At 40.5% G+C, this 24,728-nt stretch overlaps 1 protein-coding gene across 6 annotated transcripts in view; it reads right to left on the bottom strand.

Annotated features, from left to right (window-relative positions):
* TNFAIP8 (TNF alpha induced protein 8) overlaps nucleotides 1-24,728 on the bottom strand; it is a 124,552-nt gene that overhangs the window by 35,526 nt on the left and 64,298 nt on the right. The window contains exon 1 of one of the 6 annotated variants that reach the window (XM_037801194.1): nucleotides 2,134-2,317. The exons of 3 other annotated variants lie outside the window; for them this stretch is intronic. Coding sequence is in view for 1 of the 3 variants with exons in the window: in XM_037801189.1 (XP_037657117.1) it covers nucleotides 1,429-1,459 (31 nt within the window). In the remaining 2 variants the exon portion in view is untranslated. Of the gene's footprint in view, nucleotides 1-1,331; nucleotides 1,352-1,428; nucleotides 1,727-2,133; nucleotides 2,318-24,728 lie in introns of those variants that run through there. 2 more of the 6 variants (XM_037801189.1, XM_037801192.1) reach the window with 2 other exon arrangements.

Here is a 24,728-nt window from a genome sequence, read left to right as displayed (position 1 = left end):
ACTTCGGCATATTGTTTTTCCACTTTCTCCCACTTTCCCTTTCCCAAATGAGAGGAAAAACACACCTGGGAGAAAACTCTAACTTAAATGCTACCTGTAATTCTTAAAAGTTCACCATTTGATTTTCTCAGCTCCTTTCTAATTGCCTTTGACTAGTTTTAACTTACTATGAATTGTTGGTATAAAGAGCTAGCTCCATCAGGATAGAGGCCACAGCAAGGAAACATTCATCTCCCCAAGTTCTACATCAAGCTCAAAAACAGTGCTCCTGGCTATCATTTTTCATTCATGCCAGCCCCATATTTCTATAAACAAGTCTTTTTACTGACTCTTTTCCTCACACAGGATAAAAAAGGTAAACCTCAGTCCAGCGAGACTACATGTTGAAACACTGAGCCTTTACTATGGAAGGGAAGTAAGAAAACAGGACAAGTTTCAAGTGCTCTCTCCCTAACTGATGTCCAACAAAAGGAAAAATGATGGAGCTCATTCCTGCTCCTCAGGCTGCCAGAGCTGCTGTGATTGACTTGAAATTGACCAGTTTCCCAAGAGGCTACTTGAAAAGAAGAGGAATTTCACAATCTTGAACAGTCTCTCTTCTTACTCTCTAATTTTCCCCAACCATCCATACCACTACCCCCACTTACAACAGGACTTTTGTGTACATAAAATTTCAAGAAACAAAGCATACAAACACTCACACAAATAAACTCCCCATACTAACACCAGCATATAATTGTGTTTTGGTTGGAGCCTTTCCAGCCCTGTCACCCGTTCTCTGTTAGGAGTAAATGAAACCCTTTGCTTTGGCAAAGTTAGAAACAGACAAACTCTCCTTAGTTTCTAGCTGCACAAGGCCCCCCTCACATCTCTCAGGTTGCCTCAAGCCCCCTACAAAATGAACTCACTGCTGAAAAGTTAGCAAGGGGGTGGGAACGGAGATGCCCTATTCCCCAAATAAAGATCTTTCACTTCTCCCCCTCACTCAGCTTCCCCTTTTTGCCGGAAACACGGCAAACTTTGAAACCCCTTTTCAAGGGACCCAAGTCTCTAAGGCTCTTCAAGGGGATCTGGCTTTTGGCTGTCCTGATGCAGGCAGACAGCTCTTTACTAGTATATTTTGCATTCTTGGAGTCAAGACTTGGGCTGTTTTGTTTCCAAAGAGATCTAAAAAGCAGGCTTCAGTGAGCGGCTGAGCCAGGTCGGACTCTTGCTCCGCTCTGCTCTAAACGGCTGTTGGGCGGGAACCGAGCCCGAGGTGGGTTTCCGGCTCGGTATACCCAGCTCCAACCGGGCTGCCAAGGCGCAGGGAAAGTGGATAAAGTACCTACGGCTCACTGTAAGACTCCCATCTGAGCCACAGCGACTCCCTTCCTCCAAATTCCTCCGCAGAACTTTCCCGGCCCCTGAGAGAAATCAAACTCATACCGTCCTTGGATTCCTCTGCTTCGGAGTGCATGGTGTCAGGGTAACCCGCGGCAGGGGCGATTACCGCTGACACGTACTCGGAGGAGCTGCGAGTTCGCTCCGCTGCCCAGACCCGCACACGGCAGAAAAATAAAAGGAAGGCAGGCTTCTAAAATCAAAACCTCCCCGGGGAGGGAGGGCTGGTGCTGGTGCAGGGATTTTCACGGGGAAAGTTCTGCAAGAGTGACGAATCGCGCCTCCCTGGGCGGTGGGAGGCCACCCCCGGAGCCCGGTCCCGGCGCGCGCAGGTGGGGCGGAGGCCCAGACTGCAGCCCCGCTCCCCGACGAGGCAGGGCAGAGGGGGCCCCTCGGCAAACGTAACTGAAATGGGCTGCGCCAGCGAAATACATATGCAATGAAGTTTACAAAAAAAAAAAAGTCTAATCTCAGGACACGCCGCAGTTTTACCTATATAATATATAGCTACGCAAGTAAAAGAAATGTTCCTGCATCTTTGGGTTACAGTTTTCGATGCTTATTTGGCTTTCTTTGCCTTGACTCTTAGACGCCAAGAATTACAGATTTTAAAGCTGTTCGGTTGTGTACATTACTGTTGCAGGAAAGTAACGTAGATATTGTTTATGTGGATGTAGGGACCGGCATCGCAAGGCACGGGGAGCCCAGAAGTGGGTCTTCTGAAGACGGTAGGCGGCCTCCAATCCTTACCTTTGTGCAGGAAAAGCAGACAGCGCCGCTTACTCACTCAGTAGAGCCCCTGGGCTAGCGCTCTTACTCAAATCCCAGCCCGGGCGTGCTAACTGCGTTTCAGTCACGCCAAAGGGCCGTCCTTTGGCTGAGAGCGCGCTACCCTCCCTGAGCTACTCGCAGTATCTAGTGATAAATTACTTCAAAATGCCAAAGGGGGAGGTGTTCAGGCTTTTGAAATGCTGACAGAATAAACTCTAGAGCCTGGAGAGCAAACCTCGATTCTGTACCCGGACCTAGCGCTACAATTCACTAGAGGAGGTCATCGTAGAGCCTCAGTTTTCCTTTGCGAGAATTGGGGACAACACCTGCCACAGACATTCCTGCCTTATGGAAATATTTCGTATAGCAGTTGTTTATTACCAATCTTTGGCAACAGGACCTCAAATAACGTATCTGAAAGACTGATATGTAAATTATGAGCAATGTTATGCTCAATTTATTTTCCAGGTGTTTTATTTTTCTCAGTAAAATGGGCAAAAAAAAAAAAGGTGCTCTGATAAATGTAAAGAATATATAAAAGATATGAATTCAAAGACTCAATTAAAATTTAATTCTGACATTTATTGTATGACCTTGGGCAAATTATTTAAACTCTGAGCTTAGGCTTCCTCATCTGTAAAATGAGAATAAAAATAGTATTCTTTACTTCACAAGATTTATGGTTGATATTTAAGGTGATACATGCAAAAAGTGATTTGAAAACCATAAAGCACTATGCCTATTATTACTAACTATTGCACCATTAAAAGTAAATTTTTGTAAGATACTCTTGGGTTTTATTTCAATTTCAAACAGTTGGGTTTGAACGGAAAAGAATGTGTTTATGCTATTCACAAGCAGTGGCAGCTATTATAATCATTAATATAAGGCCGAGATATTAAATCAGTTACTACTGCTGAGTGATTCCATCAAGCCTAAGACCCTAAGCAGAATTTTATCTTATTTTACTGAAAAGGGCAGGATGATAAGGGGAGGATGCAACCAGTCATAGAGGGGAGAAGAGAAACATCTGGCAAATATCAGTATTGAGGAGCCTCCAGGAAACTGACCTCTCCACCAAAAGGCCAACCAGCTGTACCTTTATGAAAGTCTCAGTTAACTGCATGGTCCCCTCTGCCAGACATCCTGAGTCAGGAGCTGCTAAGATGTCAAGCCTGCACTCTGTAACTTCAGAACTATCCGGGGGAGAAATGACCCGCTGAGATGTGGATCATTCTGAATCCAAAGAAATGCCCCTCACCAAGGAAAAATGGCCTTTCCTGTCCTTCCCAAGGAATCTTCTGGGCACCCCCACATGCCATCTGTCCTTGCCCTCCTCCACCACAGCACAGATGTCCACCACAAGCCCTTTGGGAGGATCTGACCAGGGCTGTGAACTACCCAGATGAGATAGCTCCCACTGATCTATAATTAGGGTAAGACACAACACCTTTTCAAGGTGATGATTATGCAAATTCGGACAACCCAAATTCCAGGCTTGATCCACTCCAGGGAGGACTCACTTCTATTCTTTCAGAAAATGCTCTCATAAGAACTATTTTCTTCAATGTCCTTTTGCAAGTCCAGTTGTGTACAAAGCACGAAAGACGTGTTAAAATGCCCTTGATGTCCTGCTTGTTTTTACACCGGGTTCACAAAAAAAGGCCTTCAAGCCCTTCTCAGGTTAAACCAAGGAGAATGACTGCTGAATGAACAGTTGAAGTGCCAGGACAGCCTTATAATTGAATTTAGAGTCATTTTAGCAGCTTGGCTGAGCCTTGAACATTCATCATGATCCTCAGGAAACCTGGGGAGAAACTTCTTTTATATTTAAATGTAATCCAGCAGTCACCTTGGGGAAGAATATCTTGATCTAGCTCAAGAGAAATGAATGCTCAGCTTATTTTAAAAGATGGTACGTGGATAAGGACTCTGGTGATCTGTATAACCTCAAGGCCATCTGTCCTGGGAAAATTGCACTAACCCAGGCTGCTACCCTGCAAAATGGTGCCAAAGGGCAGCTCATTTTCTAGGGCTTCTCTTATCTTCTGCTGAATTCTAGATTTATGTTAGGTCAGTCACTTCATCTCTGTTTCATTCATGAGGGGATTAGCTATTTTTTAACCCCCAGTGAATAATGCTTCAGTACATCATAATGATTTGTTTCAACAGTAGATGGAAACTGTTCATCACTCCTGCATGTATGAGAAAAACTCCAACATCATCCATCTGGCAGTATGCTTGGAAGTTATACCAACAATCTATTATAGAGCACCAGATACAAACTAGCAATTAAGTTAGCAACATTTCCCATTTAATACCAAACTAAATTTAAATACCATGTTAAACTACCACTCATTTCTGATAATAAATCTCCTACTTACTAAATCAGGATGGGAGAGTTAAAATGCTGGGTAAGATTTTAACGGTTTATTCCTTTTCTGAGTCATTATCAAATATTTGCATGTCTCACATGTAAGTGGGCCCTACTCACCTGGTACTTACTGGAATAATTTTGACCACAGACCTAAAGATTTTTAAGTCACCCTGTTTCTAAGGAAGGATTATTAACACTAACTCTCAAATGAACTTTATCACAGAGCACTAGAAAAAGCTCCTAAATTACACCTTAATAAAACCATAAAGAGAGGGAAGGGGAGAGAAGAAGAGGGGAGGGCAGAAAGGAAAGAAGGGAAGAAAAAAAAAGCCAGGCCTTGGGCCTTTTGCTCACAGCTGCCCAGATGTCTGCTAAGAACAGAGGAGGGCAGCAAGTTTTCAGACTCAAACAAATGAGCAGACCAGCAGAGTTGGGATACATAGGGGTGGTTTATTCAGGTGGGATCATATACTCTGCTCACATTCAAGAACGTTGTAAGTTCTCTTCATTGAAAAAGACTTAGTACCTCTTAAGCTAGCAATGTGACTACAGCTTCTGGGTCATAAGAACATCAAATCACAAAAACAGTTATTTCATCAGCATTTTCATTTCTACTCTGCTGATATGAGGCTGAAACTACACATAAAAAAATTTAGGTCAGGAAAAAAAAATAATTGTTTACTTAGTGTGATGGTTAGGTTCATTTGTCAATTTGGCCAAGTGATAGTGTCCAGATGTCTGGTCAAGCAAGCACTGGCCTAACTGTTACTGCAAGGACATTTGTGGCTGGTTAATAAACCAGAATGCTGGTTTATTAAATCATCAGTGAATTGACTGCACCTGTGACTGATTACATCAATGAAGGGTGTGTCTTCCTCAAAGAGAGAATTCAATCAGCTGGATTTAATCTAATCAGTTGGAGACTTTTAAGGGATAGAGGACTTCCTCAGCTAGCCAGTGTCTACTGAGGAGTTCATCGAACACCTTCATCGGAGTTGCCAGTTCGCTGCCTGCCCTATGGAATTTGGACTTGTCCATCCTGCCCTACAGAATTTGGACTCGTGCATTCCCACAGTTGTATGAGATACTTTTATAAAATCTTATATTTACAGATATCTCTTGTTGGTTCTGTTTCCTAGAGAACCCTAACTAACGCACTTAGTATAAAAAGTGACTTTCTTCATATCATCTGCAGACATTCTCTCTACATCTAACCTTCCGAAATAGAGGTGGGGCTAAGTGGGTGCCTCTCTACAGCCCCACTCCAGGCCAGTTGTCTGGCTCTCCTTGACTTAAGAAAATTTTCTTGACCATAAAGGGAGAAAGGGGGTGCTCAAATAATAGTACAGGCCTCTTAACTCCTATATCCAGATTTTCTCTCTATTAAACTACTCATGTAAAATCCAAGCCCTTTATTTTGCAGAAGAATAACTCAAAGATTGCTATATGGGAAGGTTCCAAAAAGTTTAATAAAGCTGGCCATGGTTCTTGCATAGATTGTTCAGATCACTCTGTGCAAATGTTTAAATCACTGCTTCAAATTAGTTATTCCATTCCTAATATTCAATGCTTAAATAAGCTATAAATTCAATAGTTTCTATTTTATTCAGCTTCATGAAACTGCAAACCATTTTTTACTTAAAATTAAAAGTTCAGTCAGGCTCTAATTAAACCTTGGATATAAGGCTGCCAGTAGCAAGGCAGAGAACACGAGGCTAGACTGAGGAGACCCGGGCTGGTCACTGCTACCACAACTATAAGCAGGCTAAGCACTAGCAGGGCCTCTTTGGCATTAGGATGATTTTTTCCCTTCTTTCTACTCTCATTTTTTCTCTAAATATGGAAAAGTTATTTATCTCTCTAAGCTCCTGTTTGCATATCCATAAAACGAGGATGAGGCCATTGATTATTAAACTGGGGAGTTACAATACAATGAAGAAATGAGTCAAAGATGTGACAGAACACTGAAAACTACGAAGTAAACATCATTACTTTTCCAAACAGATTTCTGAGTAAGGCCAAATCGTTTTGGGTAGTGCATGGTCTGTCTGGAGGCCCTAAATGCTGGTCCTGGAGCTATTCCAGACAGGCGTGACAATTTAATGTATGATCCAGCAACAGAAGGTGAAAATAAAGGGCTGAACTTCTTTACTGTGCCCAGATTAATGGGGTCAACATGAGGATGACATGAGAGTGTTAAAGAGGGGAGTTCATCATGGAGAAGGGAGACTGGGTGGGGAGGACACAGTGTCACATCTGCCCAAAGCATCTTTGGCTTTTCTTCAGAAAAGTAGCAGGAAGAAAAAAGTTTCAACAATCATAGTCACAGAAACTGGGGCTTGGAAGTAACCTTAGAAGTCATCTACTCTAATCCTCTTCTTGGCTAGTGAAGCAACCTCCTAGACACATCCTTGACAAGCATTCATCCAGAATCTCCTTGATTACCTCTACTGACAGAAACTCACTTCTTTAAAAGACAGCCTCATTTCTTCCTCAGGTCATTCTAACCACTAGACATTTCCTCCTTATATTAAATTGAAATTCAAGTTTAATGGCAGCAACTGTCAAATTATTTCTACTCTACCCACTGCCTTTACTCCTTACAGTAAGGAAATAATTTTGTGACAAGATAAGCATAGGCTTTTAACTGAAGTTTCTTTTTCAACAACCTAGTGGATACCCCCTTCATACTGGATGGCTGAGTGCAACTGAATGCAGTACGAGTTATGCAACTCTCCAATGCCAGCCACACATCTGTTATTGATTACTGTGAAGAATGCAGGAGCTAGCAGCTATGGTTGAGGTGGTGGCAGTAACAATCTTTTTTCTGTTCAATATGCTCACTCTAAGGGGGTAGAAAACCGTGCCAAGAACAGATTGGGTAAGGGGCCCCATTTAATTCCATCTGAGCAGTATACTACTTTATTTAGTTTCCTGAATAAAATTTGAAATCCACAAGGAAAACAAAAGTAGTGCTCCTATGTGGAATTTGTACCACAGATTCCTGGTGTGAGAACTGTTTGAAAGTCTAACCCCACTCCCACGTGTCATAGATTGAGTTTTACATTGAGCTTTTGACGTGAGAGTAGAATCTCTATTACATTAATATTTGTGCCAACTGGTCGTTTTTAAAAGACAGAAAAGTCTGGGAGGAGAAGCCACGGGGCTGGGACGACTTGCCAGGTGAAAGCAGCCAAGGCCAAAACTAAACAGACAAACTCAGCAGGTGGCAAAATTGTGAACTGAAGCAGAACTTACCAAAACAAGGTTTCAGGGGAAAAGGAGAGTCTATTTTTGCAGGTAGCATTGAAAGGCATGGATAAGAAATTTTTCCACTTGAATGGCTTAGGATACAAACGTAAGGTCTTCACCTTCTCTTTAAAGAAGAGTTATATAAATATGCTATAATTGTGATCTACAATGTTGTAGACATCACCAAAATGAATGCATTTTTATGAGAAATTGCTAATCTGAATAGTGTCACTGCTCACCTAAAAAGGTACTATTAAGTCCATATATTTTCTAATAGAAACAGAAGAGGGCTAAAAATAACCAACTTTCTCAATCTAAAATCTATTTCAACAGTTTTTTTATTCCTGAATTCAGTGGCGTCCCATCACCTGCCATTTAACTTTCTCAATTTCAGCTCGAGGCAATCAGCCCAAAACAGACAGACACAGAGAAACAGAGAAATAACAATCTAAATAGTGTATTAACCTCTATTCCACTTGATTTTATGCTGCAGAGTGAGCATGAGACAGAGCTGTGAATTTGCTGTTCCTTCCCTCACTCTAGTTTCTGCATTGCCTCACCCTGTGAGCACCCCATACACTAAGGGTGAAGGTTGTGTTTAAGGCTACGTATTTTGTTTGTCTAAAGCAATTTTATTGAGATAAATTCACATATCATACAATCCATCTAAAGTGTACAATCACTGTCTTCTAGTATATTCACAGAGTTGTGCATATATCACCTCAATCGATTCTAGAACATTTCCACCCTGAAGAGGGTTCACTATTTTATACAGTCCCGTTTCATCCTCTAGCTTTCTTTCTAGTGATGTATACGAACTGTCCCTTTCAACCACAATTGCACGCACATATCGTTGCTTGTTAGTTATACTGACATCCATTTCCAAATATTTATAATTAACGTTCTCACATATTCTGCACAAATTAAAGATCAACTTCCTATTTTCTGCCCTTATTCTCTCTTCTGGTGACCTACATTCTAGATGTTAGTGAGGTCACACAATATTTGTCCTTTTGTGTCTGACTTCATTTTTCTCAACATAATGTCCTCAAGATTCATCCATGTAGTCACATGTGCCATGACTTCATTTCTTCTTACAGCTGCATAATATTACATTGTAAGTATATACCATATTTTGTTTATCCATTCATTGGTTGATGGACACCTGGGTTGTTTCCATCTTTTGGCAATTGTAAATACTACTGCTATGAACATTAGTGTGCAAATGTCTGTTCGTGTCCCGGCTTTCACTTCTGCTGAGTATATACCTTACCTAGTAGAAGGAATGCCAGATCATATGGCAGTTCTATACTTGGCTTCCTGAGGAACCACCAAACTGTCTTCCATAGAGGCTGTACCATTCTACATTCCCATGAACAGTGAATAAGTGTTCCTATTTCCCCACATCCTTTCCAATACTTGCAGTTTTCTGTTTTTTTCAATGGTGGCCATTCTAGTAGGTATGAAATGATATCTCATAATTTGATTTGCAGTTCCCTAATAGCTAGTGATATTGAGCATCTTTTTATGTGCTTTTAGCCATTTGGATATCCTCTTTGGAAAAATACCTGTTCATGTCTTTTGCCCATTTTTAAACTGGGTTGTCTTTTTATTATTGAGTTGTAGGATCTCTTGGATATTAAACCCCTATCAGACATGTGGTTTCCATATATTTTTTACCATTGAGCAGGCTGCTGTTTCACCCTCTCGACAAAGTCCTTTGAAGCACAAAAGTTTTCAATTTTGAGGAAGTCTGATTTAGCCATTTTTTCTTCTTTTGTTGCTTTTACTTTGGGTGTAAGTTCTAAGAAACCATTGCCTAATACAAGATCTTGAAGATTATGCATTCCCTACATTTTCTTCTAGGAGTTTTATGGTTCTGGCTTTTAAATTAAGTTTTGATGAATTTTGAGTTAACTTTTGTATAAGGTGTAAGAAAGGGGTCCTCTTTCATTCTTTTGGATATGGATAGCCAGTTCTCCCAGCACCATTTGTTGAAGAGCCTGCTCTGTCCCAGTTGGGTGGCCTTGGCAGCCTTGTCAAAAATCAGATGATGCTAAAGAATGGGGAGCAGTTGCTTAATATGTGCAGAATGTTTAACTCGGTTGAACTTAGACATTTGGAAATGGGGGTAAGAAAGGATGTATGAGAAAATAAATGGGAAAGGATAAAAAAAAATCAATTGACCATAGATGTATCTATTTATGAACTCTCAATTTGATTCCATTGGTCAATATGTCTGTCTTTAGCCAACCATGCTAATTTCATCACTGTATCTTTGTAGTATGCTTTGAAGTCAGGAAGTGTGAGTCCTCCAACTTCATTTTTCTTTTTCAAGATGTTTTTGGCTATTTGGGGCCCATTTGTCCTTCCAGATAAATTGGATGTTTTGGCTTTTCCAATCTGCAAAGTAGGCTGTTGGAATTTTGATTAGGATTGTATTGAATTTCTAAATGAATTTGGGTAGAATTGACAGCTTAATAATATTAGGCTTCCAGTTCATGAACATGGAATGTCCTTCCATTTATTCAGGTCTTCTCTGATTTCTTTTAGCAATATTTTATACTTTTCTGAATATAAGTCCTTTACATCCTTCGTTAAGTTTATGACAAGGTATTTGATTGTTTTAGTTATTGTAAATGGAAATTTTTTTCCTGATTTTCCTCCTCAGATTGCTCATTAGCAGTGTACAGAAATACTACTGATTTTTGCTTGTTAATCTTATATCCTGTCACTTTGCTGTACTCCTTTATTATGTCTAGTAGCTCTGTTGTAGATTTTTTGGGACTTTCTAAGTATATGATTGCATCATCCATAAACAGTGAAAGTTTTACTTCTTCCTTTCCAATTTGGATGCTTTTTTATTTCTTTTTCTTGCCTAATTGCTCTAGCTAGAATTCTACTAGTGTGGAATAACAGTGGTGATGTGGGCATCCTTGTTTTGTTCCCAGTCTCAATGGGAAAGCTTTTAGTCTTTCACTAATGTGTATGATGTTAGTTGTGGGCTTTTCATGTATGCCCTTTATCATGTTGAGAACGTTTCTTTCTATTCCTATCTATCCAAGTGTTTTTTATCAAGAAGCGATGCTGGATTTTGTCAGTTGCCTTTTCTGCATCAATTGAGATGATTATGTACATCTCCTCCTTTGATTTGTTAATGTGCTGTATTACATTGGTTAATGTTCTTGTGTTGAACCACCATTGCATACCTGGGATAAAACCCACTTGATTATGATGTATAATTCTTTGATTGTGCTGTTGGATTTGATTTGCAAGTATTTTTGAGGATCTATATTCACGAGAGAAATAGGTCTCTAATTTTCCTTTCTTGCAGTGTCTTTATCTGGTTTTGGTATGAAGGTGTTGTTGGCTTTGTTCCCTCGAGTTGCTCTCTTGCCAAAGCTTTTATTGTTGATTGGGTGTGTGCTAATGCTCTTCTTTAACACTTGGTTTGTTAGTATTACCCAACCAGTGCTGGGCCAGGGACCCATGAAGGGGGTGGATACCAGCTCCACAGGGCCCCAAGGAGAAGATCAGGTAAAGATGCTAAAAGCCTTTACTTCCACTCCTCATTTTCCTGGCCTGCCCAGCATTTGACCCTCTTTGCCCAAAAGCCTTTTAGATGCGCTTTCCTTGCCTGGCAGCAGATGGTGCTCTTTGGCAACCTATTACCCTCAGCCCTCAGAATGAAGGTACTTTTAGCTGTGGGCACCAGCCAATCGTGTAGCAGAGCCAGATAGGGCGGGTTGAAACCACCGGTCCCAGCAGTCCAAATTCGCCAGCCAGAAGCTGGCACAGTGCTTGATCATGTCCTGCCCTGTTCTTGGGAGAGTGAACCTCCAATGCCCTTTCAGTCTGGAGCTGCCTGCCCACCAGAGACCGGAGAACTGGAAGCTTTCTGCCCCAAGAGTGGAAGATGGGCACCAGGAGCCGGGGCTTAGGGAGGTTACTCACCATCTCTCACCATAGCTTCTCCATCTCTTTGTCCTGAACTTTCCTGGGTGTTATACAGCACTTCCTCCAATCTCCAGAGCCCTGGTTGTGGACTGCTTCTGCCGAACCCTAGTTGTTTTTCTGAAGAGAAGTAAGGTCAGCCTCTTTCTAATCAGCCATCTTGGCTCTCTCGCCTGAAGCTATGTATTTTTTAATATCAAAATGCCTCTAAAGATTTCAGAGTCAAGAGGTCATTCTGGAGGTTACTTTTATGCAAGCTTTAGTCAGATACTGCAAACTACCCCAGGATGCCAATCCCCAACATCAGTATTCCTAAAAATCCTAGGGAATGCCCTGCACTCTACCTAAGTCTTTACAAAAGTTTTTCTTAGTAAGTTTATTCTTTCAGAAACCTTAGACCTCCAGATTGATCCTATGCCAGATAAGTCCTGAAACCCAGAGGTACCAGTCTCTCTAGGATCATTAATAAATTTCATTCCTCTACCCCATAAGGTTAATACCCCTTTCCAGCATGAAGTCTTAAAACTGGGTAGAGTGAATACTAGTGGTCAATAAGGGGGATGGGGGGGTAAGAAGTATTGGATGTTTGGGGTTCTCTTTTCTCCTTTTATTTCTTTTTCTGGAGTAATGCAAATGTTCTAAAAATGATCATGGTGATGAATGCACAACTATGTGATGATACTGTCAACCACTAACTGTATACTTTGGATGCACTGCATGGTATATGAATACATATCAATAAAATTACATTAAACAAACAAACAAACAAACAAAAATGCCTCTAAAGACAAGTCAACTATTTCATCTGGTTCTCAACCAAAGAAACAGTAACCTCTCCCAATGCTAGTGGAAACAAATTATCTTATTCCTTCCAAGAGACAGTATGTCAATCCCCAGCCTGGTAACTTCCTAAGAGATTTGAAAACAGTATTGACCCTTCATAATTTTCACTGAACACATGACTCTTCTGTACTCTTAACCAAATTGGCACTTCAGATTCTCACTTGTTTGAATGGTGTGGTCAAAAGTTGCTAAGAAAGACTCACAATGACTCAAGGTATCATAGCAAACTCACAAGGATGTCACAGGATATTTTAAATTTTTGAGGGAAACAGCAATATTCAACATCTGTCAGAAGTTGCATGAACTAGCTCAAGCTAGTTCACAGTTTCAACATTAGATTGTGCTGTATTCTTTTCAATGGACTCATTTCTTTGAGAAGTTAGGTTGTTGGTGGTTGCTGCGATAAAAAAACAAGTATTGCGTGAAAAGTAATATGCAACAGGAAATTAGGATAGTGGTATCCAATCTGATTTTAAGGTTTGAGAAGTTGTGAGGTGGCCAGTTAGTTCTCAATCTAATGCTTCTTAGCTCCAAATTCACCCTTCACTGCGTGCTGTGAGAAAATACAGATAGAACCTTTAAGACATTTTTCCTTTGTCAGTTAGCAGCATGCTTTGTCAGTGGAGGGTGTGGGAGAGGTGTTGTAGGAGGAAGGCATTTTCCTTTCCTGGTTTTGCTGTGCTCTCTCAGTAGGCTCTTGCAGTGCAGACACGTTCTCCAGCAGCCAGCTCCTTCTGTACACGGTGCCAGCAGCTTCCCCTGGCATTTCCCATGGCACTTTCGTAGCAGAGTGCCTCCAGTAAGACAACTGCCCTTGAAGAACTTTTCTCAGCATCCGAGAAGGTGAATTTCCAGTAAATTGCACCAGCACAGCACCACATCAACTTCTCTGCTGCCCAGTGAACCATACCACCTATGCCCTCTCTACCAAGGTCTGGAGTGGAGAGGAGGGAGGCTCCTGCTTGGGTGCTCTATCTCAGACCCAGGGATTAGTGGCTGCTCTTTATATCTGCAGTTCCTATATTCATAACTTCCTATTAGCCAATCCCTCATTACTCCAGTCCCCATTAAAGTTAATATTTCTTTCTGTTAAACGTTCCCTGTTCAAATTACTGTGTGATTTGTCTCCTGATTGGACCCTGACTGATATATGCAATGCTCAACAGGTGCACACATCCCATTAGTAACTGTGGTCAAGAACAAAATAAAGTATTTTCTTTCAACTGATGGGTATTATTTTATCAGACAGCTACTAATTTATTAAGACATAAATACTTATTAAGTCCTTTGGACAAACAACAAATGCAAGTCTTAGGTATTTCTTCTGTGCTAAAAATGACATGAAAACATTACTGAGACGCTAAAGGCACTGTGAACCAAAATGTTTGGGAACCTTTGTTCCACCCTATATGTTTCCAGCTGCCTTTGGGACTTGTCTGCATGGATGGTTCTTTATACTCACCCTGACTAGGGGCAACCTTATCCTTGAAGAACTAGATAGACTCCCCTACCCGTCATCTTGAATTACTTCATATTGCTAAAATTTTCTCACTTAGGCAATGGTGGCTAGAAATCTTAAGATTATCAGTCTGATGCTGATCTTTCTCCCCTTCTTTCTTTTTTTTTTTTTTAATTTTATTTTGAAATAAATTCAAACTTACAGGAACAGTTGCAAAAACAATACAAACCCCATACACAGAACTCCAGCATACCCCAACCCCCCTCCCCCGATACCCCGATCCACCAACTTTAACATCCTGTCACACCACCATTTCTTTCTTTCCCTCCCTATCTATCATCCATCATCTATTGCTCTGTCTTCTGAACATATGAGAGCAAGCTGCACACATTCTTGAACAAACAATATAATTCACATCTACAATTCCCATGAACAAGAACATTATTTTATGTAATCCCATTAAGAGCAACTAAGAAGTTCAAGAAATTCAACATTGATACAAAGCTTACATTCTATATTTCCTTTTTTTTTTCTTATGTCTCAACTGTGTCCCTTTGAGCCTCCTCTCCTCCATCCTCAAATCCCATCCAGGATCATCCTTGGCATTTAACTGTCATTATCTATTTAGACTATCTTTTTTTGTTTTTTCAATTGTGGAAACATATATACAGCCTAAATCTTCCCATTTCACCCTTCCCTAACATTCCATTAGTGTCTCCTCTTATTTCTAATCTAAGTCCCAGAATCAAAACGTTTCCTGGATAGGATTTTTTTTTTTGTCTTTTTTTTGTGTGTGCGTGTATTTATTTATTTATTTATTTTTGCTTCCTTTTTTTTTTTAATTCAGTTTTATTGAGATATATTCACATACCATACAATCACCTATGGTGTACAATCAACTGTTCACAGTACCATCATATAGTTGTGCATGCGTCACCCCAATCTATTTTTGAACATTTTTCTTATACTAGAATCAGAATAAGAATAAAAAATAAAAATAAAAGAGAACACTCAAATCATCCCCCCCATCCCACCCTATTTTTCATTTAGTTTTTGTCCCCATTTTTCTACTCATCCATGCATACACTGGATAAAGGGAGTGCAATCCACAAGTTTTCACAATCACACTATCACCCCTTGTAATCTACATTGTTATACAATCATCTTCAAGAGTCAAGGCTACTGGGTTGGAGTTTGGTAGTTTCAGGTATTTACTTCTAGATATTCCAATACATTAGAACCTTAAAGAGTTATCTATATAGTGCATAAGAATGTCCACCAGAGTGACCTCTTGACTCCATTTGAAATCTCTCAGCCACTGAAGCTTTATTTCATTTCATTTCGCATCCCGATTTTGGTCAAGAAAATGTTCTCAATCCCAAGATGCCGGGTCCAGATTCATCCCTGGGAGTCATATCCTGCATTGCCAGGGAGATTTACACCCTGGGAGTCAGGTCCATGTAGCGGGGAGGGCAGTGAAATCACCTGCCAAGGTGGCTTAGTTAGAGAGAGAGGGTCACATCTGAGCAACAAAGAGGCACTCAGGGGAAGACTCTTAGGTGCAGTTATAAGCAGGTTAAGCCTCTCCTTTTCAGTAACAAGCCTCATAGGGGCAGGCCCCAAGACAGAGGGCTCAGCATGTCAAGCCATCAGTCTCCAGTGTTTGTGAGAACATCAGCAACAATCCAGGTGAGGAAGTCCAACACCTACACACTGGATAGGGTTTTTAACCTGTCCATTTCTGCAGCCATATGTCAAGCCATTATCTCTAGCTGGCATTACCTAAAAGATTTTTAAGATGGTTTTCCTTAAACAAGATCATGGGTTGAAAACGTAAATGCCCAACAAGGCTAGAAATACAATAATTCCTACCTCAGTCACCTGCACCCATGAAGGGAGCACAGAGAAGGTTGGCTACGGGTGATATACCATTTCCAGGATAACAGCTGAAATAATCTCTCTCCCCCAAAGAAAGTGACTGCAATGCAAATGAGTGTATCACTAACAAGAAGTAAAATCATGAATGTGCACCCCCCCCCACATGTAGATATGAATGATTTGAAAAGCAAGTGAATCATTCTGAAACTTCAATGCTTGTTGTCATTAATGGGAAATTACCTGCAACAAACCTTACAGTGAATCATGACAGCCTGGACAGTCACACTGTGGGGGCAGCTGCTGCCTGTCTATACCACATTTTTTCTGCTGTGTTATCGTCTCTTTATACCCTCCTGATCCCAAGGCCTGCTCTGGTCTCAACTCCTCTGTAAAGCCTACTGGAGCCCACAGTGAACTTCTACTGCTACAGTGAACTACTACTAGACTTAAAGTTGATAAACTTGACATTAGTTGTTTTCTCAGGCAGATTGGTAAGCTACTTAAAACAAAAGATTATACCTTTCCTTTTCTTCTTCCTTTGCCTTTCTCAAGAATAAAATACATTTTGGACACTTTGAAGGCAGTATATGACTAATCAAATAATCATTTAATCATTAAATAATATTGCATTATGACAACATATAAGAATAAACTTAATTTCCCCTACCCAAAAAGTGTAGTACAAGGAACTATGTACATAAATATTTAATGTAATGGGTAAATACATTCCTTTGCTATCTTCAAAGAAAGAAAACAAGAAAAGAAAACTTGCATCTGGAGAACTGAGGCTAACAATCTGCAACAATCCATAAATCTGTCAAGTTTACAAAAAATCTGTCAGAAAAAAAGCCAAGTAGAACATAATTCTGACAGCTGCAAACCTTCTGTTTTACAACATGCACAGACAAAATGGACGCTCTTCCTTTAACTTTCTCATAAACAGAGAGTGCTGCTGAACAAATGCAACATATCTAGAAGTCCATGGACTCTAGGCTTCAACTAATGGATCGTACTTATCTTTATAACAGCTGCCTTCCCAGGCACCAATCAAGCCCACCACAATGGCCCCAGGAACCATTAATAAGATGGATTGAGCAAAATTCCATTGTGGTTCATGGAATGTCCATGGCCAGCAGGGTACCAGCAGCAGCTGCTGCCTACTGTAAAACAGCAACCTCACCATCCACAGACTGGACACTTTGTTTCCTTTAGGTGAAGAACTAACATCCGGCCCTGGACCACCTGAATACTTATACTAATAAATTCCAGATGGGAATTCCAGACACCTCTCTACCCAAGACATGAACTTTCCTAGAGCAATAAACGGTTTATTCAGCAAGTCTCCTAGGAGCAAGCTTCCTTCAGAGGCTGATTGCATTTACAGTATACTGTGTTTTCTCGAACCAGTTTGAGATCCATCATTGCTCAACGTGTAACTAATTTTCTCATCTGATTTCTCAGTGGATGGAATTCGTCTGTGAATGTGAAAAGCTGGCACCTTAGTTGTCCTTAATATCCTATTATCTGGACCAGAGGAAGGAAAAAGTATATCATCTGGCCATAGCTCCAAATTCTCAACAAGCAACCCAGTGCAGGACCAAATGATTTATGTGCCTATATTCAGCTTTGTCTTTAGATCATCAACAATAAGTATGATGTATTAAGACTTACTATATGCTAGATATTATGCTAAGTACCTTACAGACTATGCCTACTCAGCATCATGGCATTTTCTAGCTCACAATGTGCTTTTACGGACATTCTCACTGATCCTCACAACAACTGTGTAAGGAAGCAATTTTCGGTATTATTGGCTCCATTTGCTTCTGATGAGAATTGCTTAGAGAAACTAAGAGGCCGACCCAAGGTCACTCAGCTAGGAAACTAGAGTGTAGATCTTCTGATCTCATTCCATGCTATTTTTTTAATATATTATGGTGTCTATGACTGTACAGAGCACAAATAATTATATTTTAAGTCAAATGCCATATGCCCCAAGAGAAGAGGGATATAGAGCATTTGGAGAGGTCAGAGGTCAAAGCTGATTCGGAGGCTCTGAGCTTGGCTGACTTGGAGGAAGAAGGTGCCAGACGTTAATAGAAAAGGGAAAGTCCAGAGGGGAAGTCCAGTGTGGCCAAGAGGGAAGGTGAAGAGTTGCACTTCACACATCCGGGTCTGAGGCCTGAGTAAGGCAACTGATGTGAGATTGTTCCAGATCCATTCCCATAAAACTAGAGCTCTCCCAGTGAGTTCTGTAGCTTTTGTCCTATAAAGCTCAATTTTGAGGATATTTCTAAATCAAATCCTATAGAATAGCTCTTCTTAAGTAAATGAAGACTATGAAACATACTTTTATTTTTTGAAGTAGACTATCATTGTTAATCACTCTGTTCTGTAAAATAGGCAATATAGACAATAAACCTACTTTTTGTTCACTAAACTCTGCTTAGTAAAGTTGTCCTTTCTTATTCTCTTTATACACTTGCAACAATTTCTGCCCAAGAGGATGCATATGGTCAGGATTTCACGTTCTTTTTAGATGATCTAGAAAGCCTGTCCCAATATGTAGATCCACAGAAGAGATGAAGTTACTTAACTACAAATACAGTGGAACCATGTTTTAACTAGAACACTGGGTTCTAAAATTAATAGTGAAGTTGCATATAGTTAAATCACCTTGACAATTCCTTAAATGGTCCATTAAGTACAGTACTGTCTATGTGGTTTTGTATATACACAAAAACTATCAGTTCCTCTCTTAGTCTATGTTTCTCTACATTGTCAATCAGCTCTTCATCATTGACATGATGATGATAGTCATCACCACCCACTTGCCTGGTCTCCTGAAAAATGTATTTCCCGTTCTGTTGGTAGCCTGTGACCCTTAAAACTCATCCACTCATTCTTTCTATGGGCTTCAGCAGCAGGCAGCCGTTACTTGTTCAACCTAAGCAATTGTAGAGAGTTATTGCCTGGTAAGTGAAGTGGCTGAATGCAAACAGCCAGGATTTCCTGACCACTATCTTCTCCCTCAGGGCCAGATGTCACTTTTTTTTTTTTTTTTTTTAATCTTCATTTTATTGAGATATATTCACATACCACGCAGTCATACAAAACAAATTGCACTTTTGATTGTTCACAGTACCATTATATAGTTGTACATTCATCAGCTAAATCAATCCCTGACACCTTCATTAGCACACACACAAAAATAACAAGAATAATAATTAGAGTGAAAAAGAGCAATTGAAGTAAAAAAGAACACTGGGTACCTTTGTCTGTTTGTTTCCTTCCCCTATTTTTCTACTCATCCATCCCTAAACTAGACAAAGTGGAGTGTGGTCCTTATGGCTTTCCCAATCCCATTCAGATGTCACTTTTTATTGACACCATCTAACAACCTCTCTACAGCTGCTAATCTGAGGTCCAAGAGACCTACAGGGAACCAAAAGTTGCTAGAGGAAATCAGCAGTTCATCATCTGTTCTAGAGGAAGAGGTAGACATCACTGATCAGGCTCTGTCTTTACTTCCACATGGGCAAATTACAAGCACCCACCATGTACAGGTATAAGGAAAGTGGTAGTAGATACAACAGCCATGGTCTCTCCCCTTGTAGAGGCTTGCAGTATCATAGCAGAAAGTATAGGGTGCTATGAAAGCTCACAGGAGAGGTATCAACTCAGACGTGTGGGAGGGAATCATCAGGAAGTGCTTCACAAAAGAAAGAAGTGATAGCTCTGCTAAGACTTGAAGTTAGCAGTAAAGTTAAAGGAGGAAGGGAGAAAAGAAGAATAGTTCCAGGTAGACTTAACAAGCACTTGTAAAGGCACAAGGGTGAAAGAATAATAGGGCAAAAAGGAAGGCTGAAGAAAAGTCAATGGATATGATGGTAAGCAGCCGCTGAAGATTTTCGAGGAGAATTTAGTAACCCAGAACCCTTGAATCTTGAAGATGATTGTATAAAAATGTAGCTTATGAGGGGTGACAATCCGGTTGGGAAAGCCATGTGGATCACACTCCCCTTTGTCCAGTGTATGGATGGATGAGTAGAAAAATGGGGGCAAAAAAAAAAAAAGCACCCAGTGTTCTTTTTTACTTTAACTGTTCTTTTTCACTTTGATTTTTATTCTTATTACTTTTGTGTGCATAGTAATGAAAATGTTCAACAATTAATTTTGGTGGTGGACGCATAACTATATGGTGGTACTGTGAACAATTGATTGTACACTGTATGACTGTATGGTATGTGAATATATCAATAAAATTGAATTATTAAAAAAAAAACATGGCTGGGGATAGAAGTCAGACTGCAGGGGATTGCAGAATAAACAGGTGTTTAAAAGTTAAACACAAAAACAAAAACATTAGTGGACTATTCATTCAAGAAATTTCACCAAAAGGAATAAATGAGAGAGTACCCTGAGAAAAAAGCATCAAAAGCACATGATTTTAGCATACCTTTAATTAGGCGGCTTTGATGAAGGAATAGTTAATTTCCCATAACTCTCCTACTGGCCAACACCAGACACAGGGAGGCTGGGTGCCATACATCACTTACAAAAACGTATTTGCAAGAATTTGGGTGTACTCTAACATGAGTTTGAATAATGTAAATAAAAAAGGATAAACTCCCTCCGTGCTCAGTGATCAGGACGAACCAGCAGGTCTGACCTGAAGGAGGGCAACACAAGGTGTTATCTTGGAAGCGCCTGGGAGGTTACCAATACCCAAAATATCTTCTTAGCAGGAAAGGAAACACTCCGCCATTAGAGAGGCGGTACTTGGGTTAAGATTTGTTCTATTTTCTAATCTCCATCAGGTTCTTTTTAAAAACACAATCATCCTTCGAAGGAAGGGCCTGTGGATGAATAACATCTAAGCGTGAATGAATTCGCTGGTTTCTTTGTTTCTTCCCAGTAGAGGACAGGACTACAGTGGGAACAGGAGTAAAAGTTGTCTACATTTTTGGGGGGGGGGGGGTGATTTAAAAGGAGAGTGAACACAAGCTTGTCCCACTCCCAATTCCACCCTGGCCACTAACTCCACATCTGCCTAACACCAGGAAAAGACAACAAGGAGTACATACATCCAGTAGACAATTTGCAAAGCAGAAGTGTGAGATTCAGATGATTGGGGTTCCTTATCTTCAGTGACACAAAGTTTTAAAGTGGTGCAAATTAGAACTGTTTTGTTTGAGATTTCCATCTCTGCTTCCCTAAATTGATTCAGCCTCCAAAGGTCACAAACCCAAAAATGACTTTCATGAGGATATGATTTCTTTCGAGGTATTTCCAATTAGTAGGTGAAAATTATTGTGGCCTTCTTATCCCAGAGGTAGTCTTCTAATCTAAGATAAAAGCTACAAAATCAAAATTATAAAAAGGCTCACCCATAAAATCTGGTATCTCATTAGTTGGTTTTCAGCACAAGAATCACATACTGGTGGCCCTGGGATTGAATCTAGCTCAAGGAAGGTATTTTTTTTTGGCCACATAAATTTTATTTGTTTCTATCTCAACGTCAAGGTCTTTAGAGAGGATCTGTTCTCTCTAACTTTGCCAAGGGCCTCACTTTTCCTAGTTGTTCATATAAAGCACTGTCAAATTGGAACTCGTATTCATTGATGGTGGGACTGTATAATGGTTCAGCCACTCTGAAAGTCAGTCTGGCAGTTCTTTAGAAAACTAGATAAAGAGTTATCCTTCAATCCAGCAATTGTACTTCTCTGTATATACCTGAAAGATCTGAAAGCAGTGACACGAACAGATATCTGCACGCCAATGTTCATAGCAGCATTATTCACAATTGCCAAGAGATGGAAACAACCCAAATGTCCTTCAACAGATGAGTGGATAAATAAAATGTGGTATATACACACGATGGAATACTACGTGGCAGTAAGAAGGAACGATGTCGTGAAACATATGACAACATGGATGAACCTTGAAGACATAATGCTGAGCGAAATAAGCCAGGCACAAAAAGAGAAATATTATATGCTACCACTAATGTGAACATTGAAAAATGTAAAATAAGTGGTTTATAATGTAGATTGTAGGGGAACTAGCGATGGAGAGCAATTAATGAAGGGGGAATCTTAAACCAGTAAGAACAGATAAGCTATCATGGGTAAATTTAACATTCTGGGAAAGCCCAGGAATGACTATGGTTTGTTAATTTCTGGTGGGTATGGTAGGAACAAGTTCACAGAAATGTTGCTATATTAGGTTATTTTCTTGGGGTAGAGTAGGAACATGTTGGAAGTAAAGTAGCTATTTTAGGTTAATTGTCTTTTTCTTACTCCCTTGTTATGGTTTGTTTGAAATGTTTTTTTATTGTTATAGTTAATTAAAAAGAAAAGTTAATTTAAAACAAAAAACAAAAAACAATGAAAAAAATATGCAGAGCCCCCTTTAGGAGCTGGTAGAGAACCAAGGGGTGTTGGGCTTCCCCACCTTGACGTGCTCACAGACATAGGGGACTGGTGGTTTGATAGGCTGAGCCCTCTACCACAGGACTTGCCCTTGGGAAGACGGTTGCTGCAAAGGAGAGGCTAGGCCTGCCTATAATTGTGCCTAAGAGCCTCCTCCCGAATGCCTCTTTGTTGCTCAGATGTGGCCCTCTCTCTCTAGCTAAGCCAACTTGGCAGGTGAAATCACTGCTCTCCCCGCTACGTGGGATCTGACACCCAGCGGAGCGAATCTCCCTGGCAATGTGCAATATGACTCCCAAGGAGGAATCTAGACCTGGCTTCATGGGACGGAGAACATCTTCTTGACCAAAAGGGGGATGTGAAAGGAAACGAAATAAGCTTCAGTGGCAGAGGGATTCCAAAAGGAGCTGAGAGGTCACTCTGATGGGCACTCTTACGCACAATTTAGACAACCCTTTTTAGATTCTAGGGAATTGGAATAGTTAGCAGTAAATACCTGAAACTGTCAAACTACAACCCAGAACTCATGAATCTTGAAGACAATTGTATAAAAATGTAGCTTATGAGGAGTGACAATGTGATTGGGAAAGCCATATGGACCACACTCCCCTTTGTCCAGTGTATGGATGGACAAATAGAAAAATGGGGGCAAAAAAAAAAAAAAAAAGGCACCCAGTGTTCCTTTTTACTTTAATTGTTCTTTTCCACTTTAATTTTTATTCTTATTATTTTTGTGTGTGGTAATGAAAATGTTCAAAAATTAATTTTGGTGATGAATGCACAACTACATAATGATACTATGAACAACTGAATGTATGCTTTGTATGACTGCATGGTATATGAATATATCTCAATAAAAAAAAAAAAAAGTACTATCTATACATTCATACTACCTGCCTGGTTCCTGTAGGCATTTGAGTTTGTGACAGCTGGCTTATACAGGCCAAAATTCAAAACATTCTAGTGTTAAACTTGCCAGAGCAGGGTCACAGAGCAACAGGATCACCAAAAAAAGACAAACCACAGCAGCATGCAACACTGCTTATAAGCAGATTCTTAACAAAAGGGGAGAGTATTCACCAGTGGGGCTCACCAGTCCCTGGATAAAATATGACCATGGCTTTGAAACTACTTTTTAGCAGAAATATCTGCCATCAATCAGTCGCCGTCTGATCTGGCCTCACGCGTGCACTGCTCCCACAGAATCCCCGACATCTGGATGTCACAGAACACAAGGCTGGAAGTCAATACCCAAACCCGGCTTGGCAAAGGAAACACCCTTCACTTCAGTGAGCTGTGGTTATAAATGCATTATCTGTAGTATTTAACCAACAATGTTCAACTTTGAGCAATCCATACCCAGGGCTCAGCCAGTTGGGCCACCTGTGGCTATTTAAGACATTTGTAGTATGCAAAACAGAAACAGTGCCATCACCTGTTTGTCCTGGCACAGGGGACTTCGGTCCCCACTGCTATTCCTGCCTCAGTTCCACATGACTCTTCCTATCACATTCTGTACAGAACCCAAGAATCAGAAAGCTAATGCTCAAAGGAAGTTTTCAAGATTGTCTCATTCAATCTCCCCATTCGTCAAACTTGTTCACAAATGAGAAAAAAGGCCCAACAAGTTCATACGATGTATACCAAGGCTCATCATCTGAGTGTCTTAGCAAGGACTAGAATTTAAATCTTGGAGGCCTCCCTTGTGGCCCCAGGAACTCAGGGCTCCCGTCTGTCATCAGACTTCCAGGGGCACAGCATGCCTTTAGACCCCAGTGGCCCTTCATGCAGTCCAGCCCAGTGGTCCTGTGACCCACACGGGCAGCCTCGCTCACTTGAGTTCCTCATTAGGGTTTGGGTTGAAGCCCACTGATAATAAATGGTTCCTCTGCCCTGGTTGGTCCTCTGTGCATATATTTCTCTCAGGATGTGGCAGGACATAATGGCTAGCTGGGGACAGGTTCTGGAGTTTGGAATCCTATACCTCAGCCACGGATTTTATCTACCAAGATAAACTGGTACCTCTTCTGCTCCAGCTTACCACAAAAGTGGTGTTTTTCCTTATGCCACCTTGGCTTTCACTCTCCCAAGAGCCCTCTGAACGTTGTCCTACCCCCTTTCCCTGCCTTAAGCAGCCATTCTCCTAAAGCTCGACTCTACAGCAAATGAAATGAGACTCTATATGACTGACTGCTGTATTTAATTTATCTGTATGCAGTTTTAAAAGCTTTACATTATACAGAGCCCACTTATATCAATTAAAGTAGATAAAACAGTCAAATATGGCAGTTAAAGTCATATCTATAAACTAAGTCTATTCTTCACAGAAACATACAGCCTTATTGCACTGCTTTTAAAGAAAAATCACCTTGGACTT

Source organism: Choloepus didactylus, chromosome 13 (genome assembly GCF_015220235.1).
Source record: "Choloepus didactylus isolate mChoDid1 chromosome 13, mChoDid1.pri, whole genome shotgun sequence".
NCBI classification, from domain to species: Eukaryota; Metazoa; Chordata; class Mammalia; order Pilosa; family Megalonychidae; genus Choloepus; species Choloepus didactylus.
Note: the sequence above shows the minus strand (reverse complement) of the source record. Positions and strands in the feature narration are given on the sequence as shown.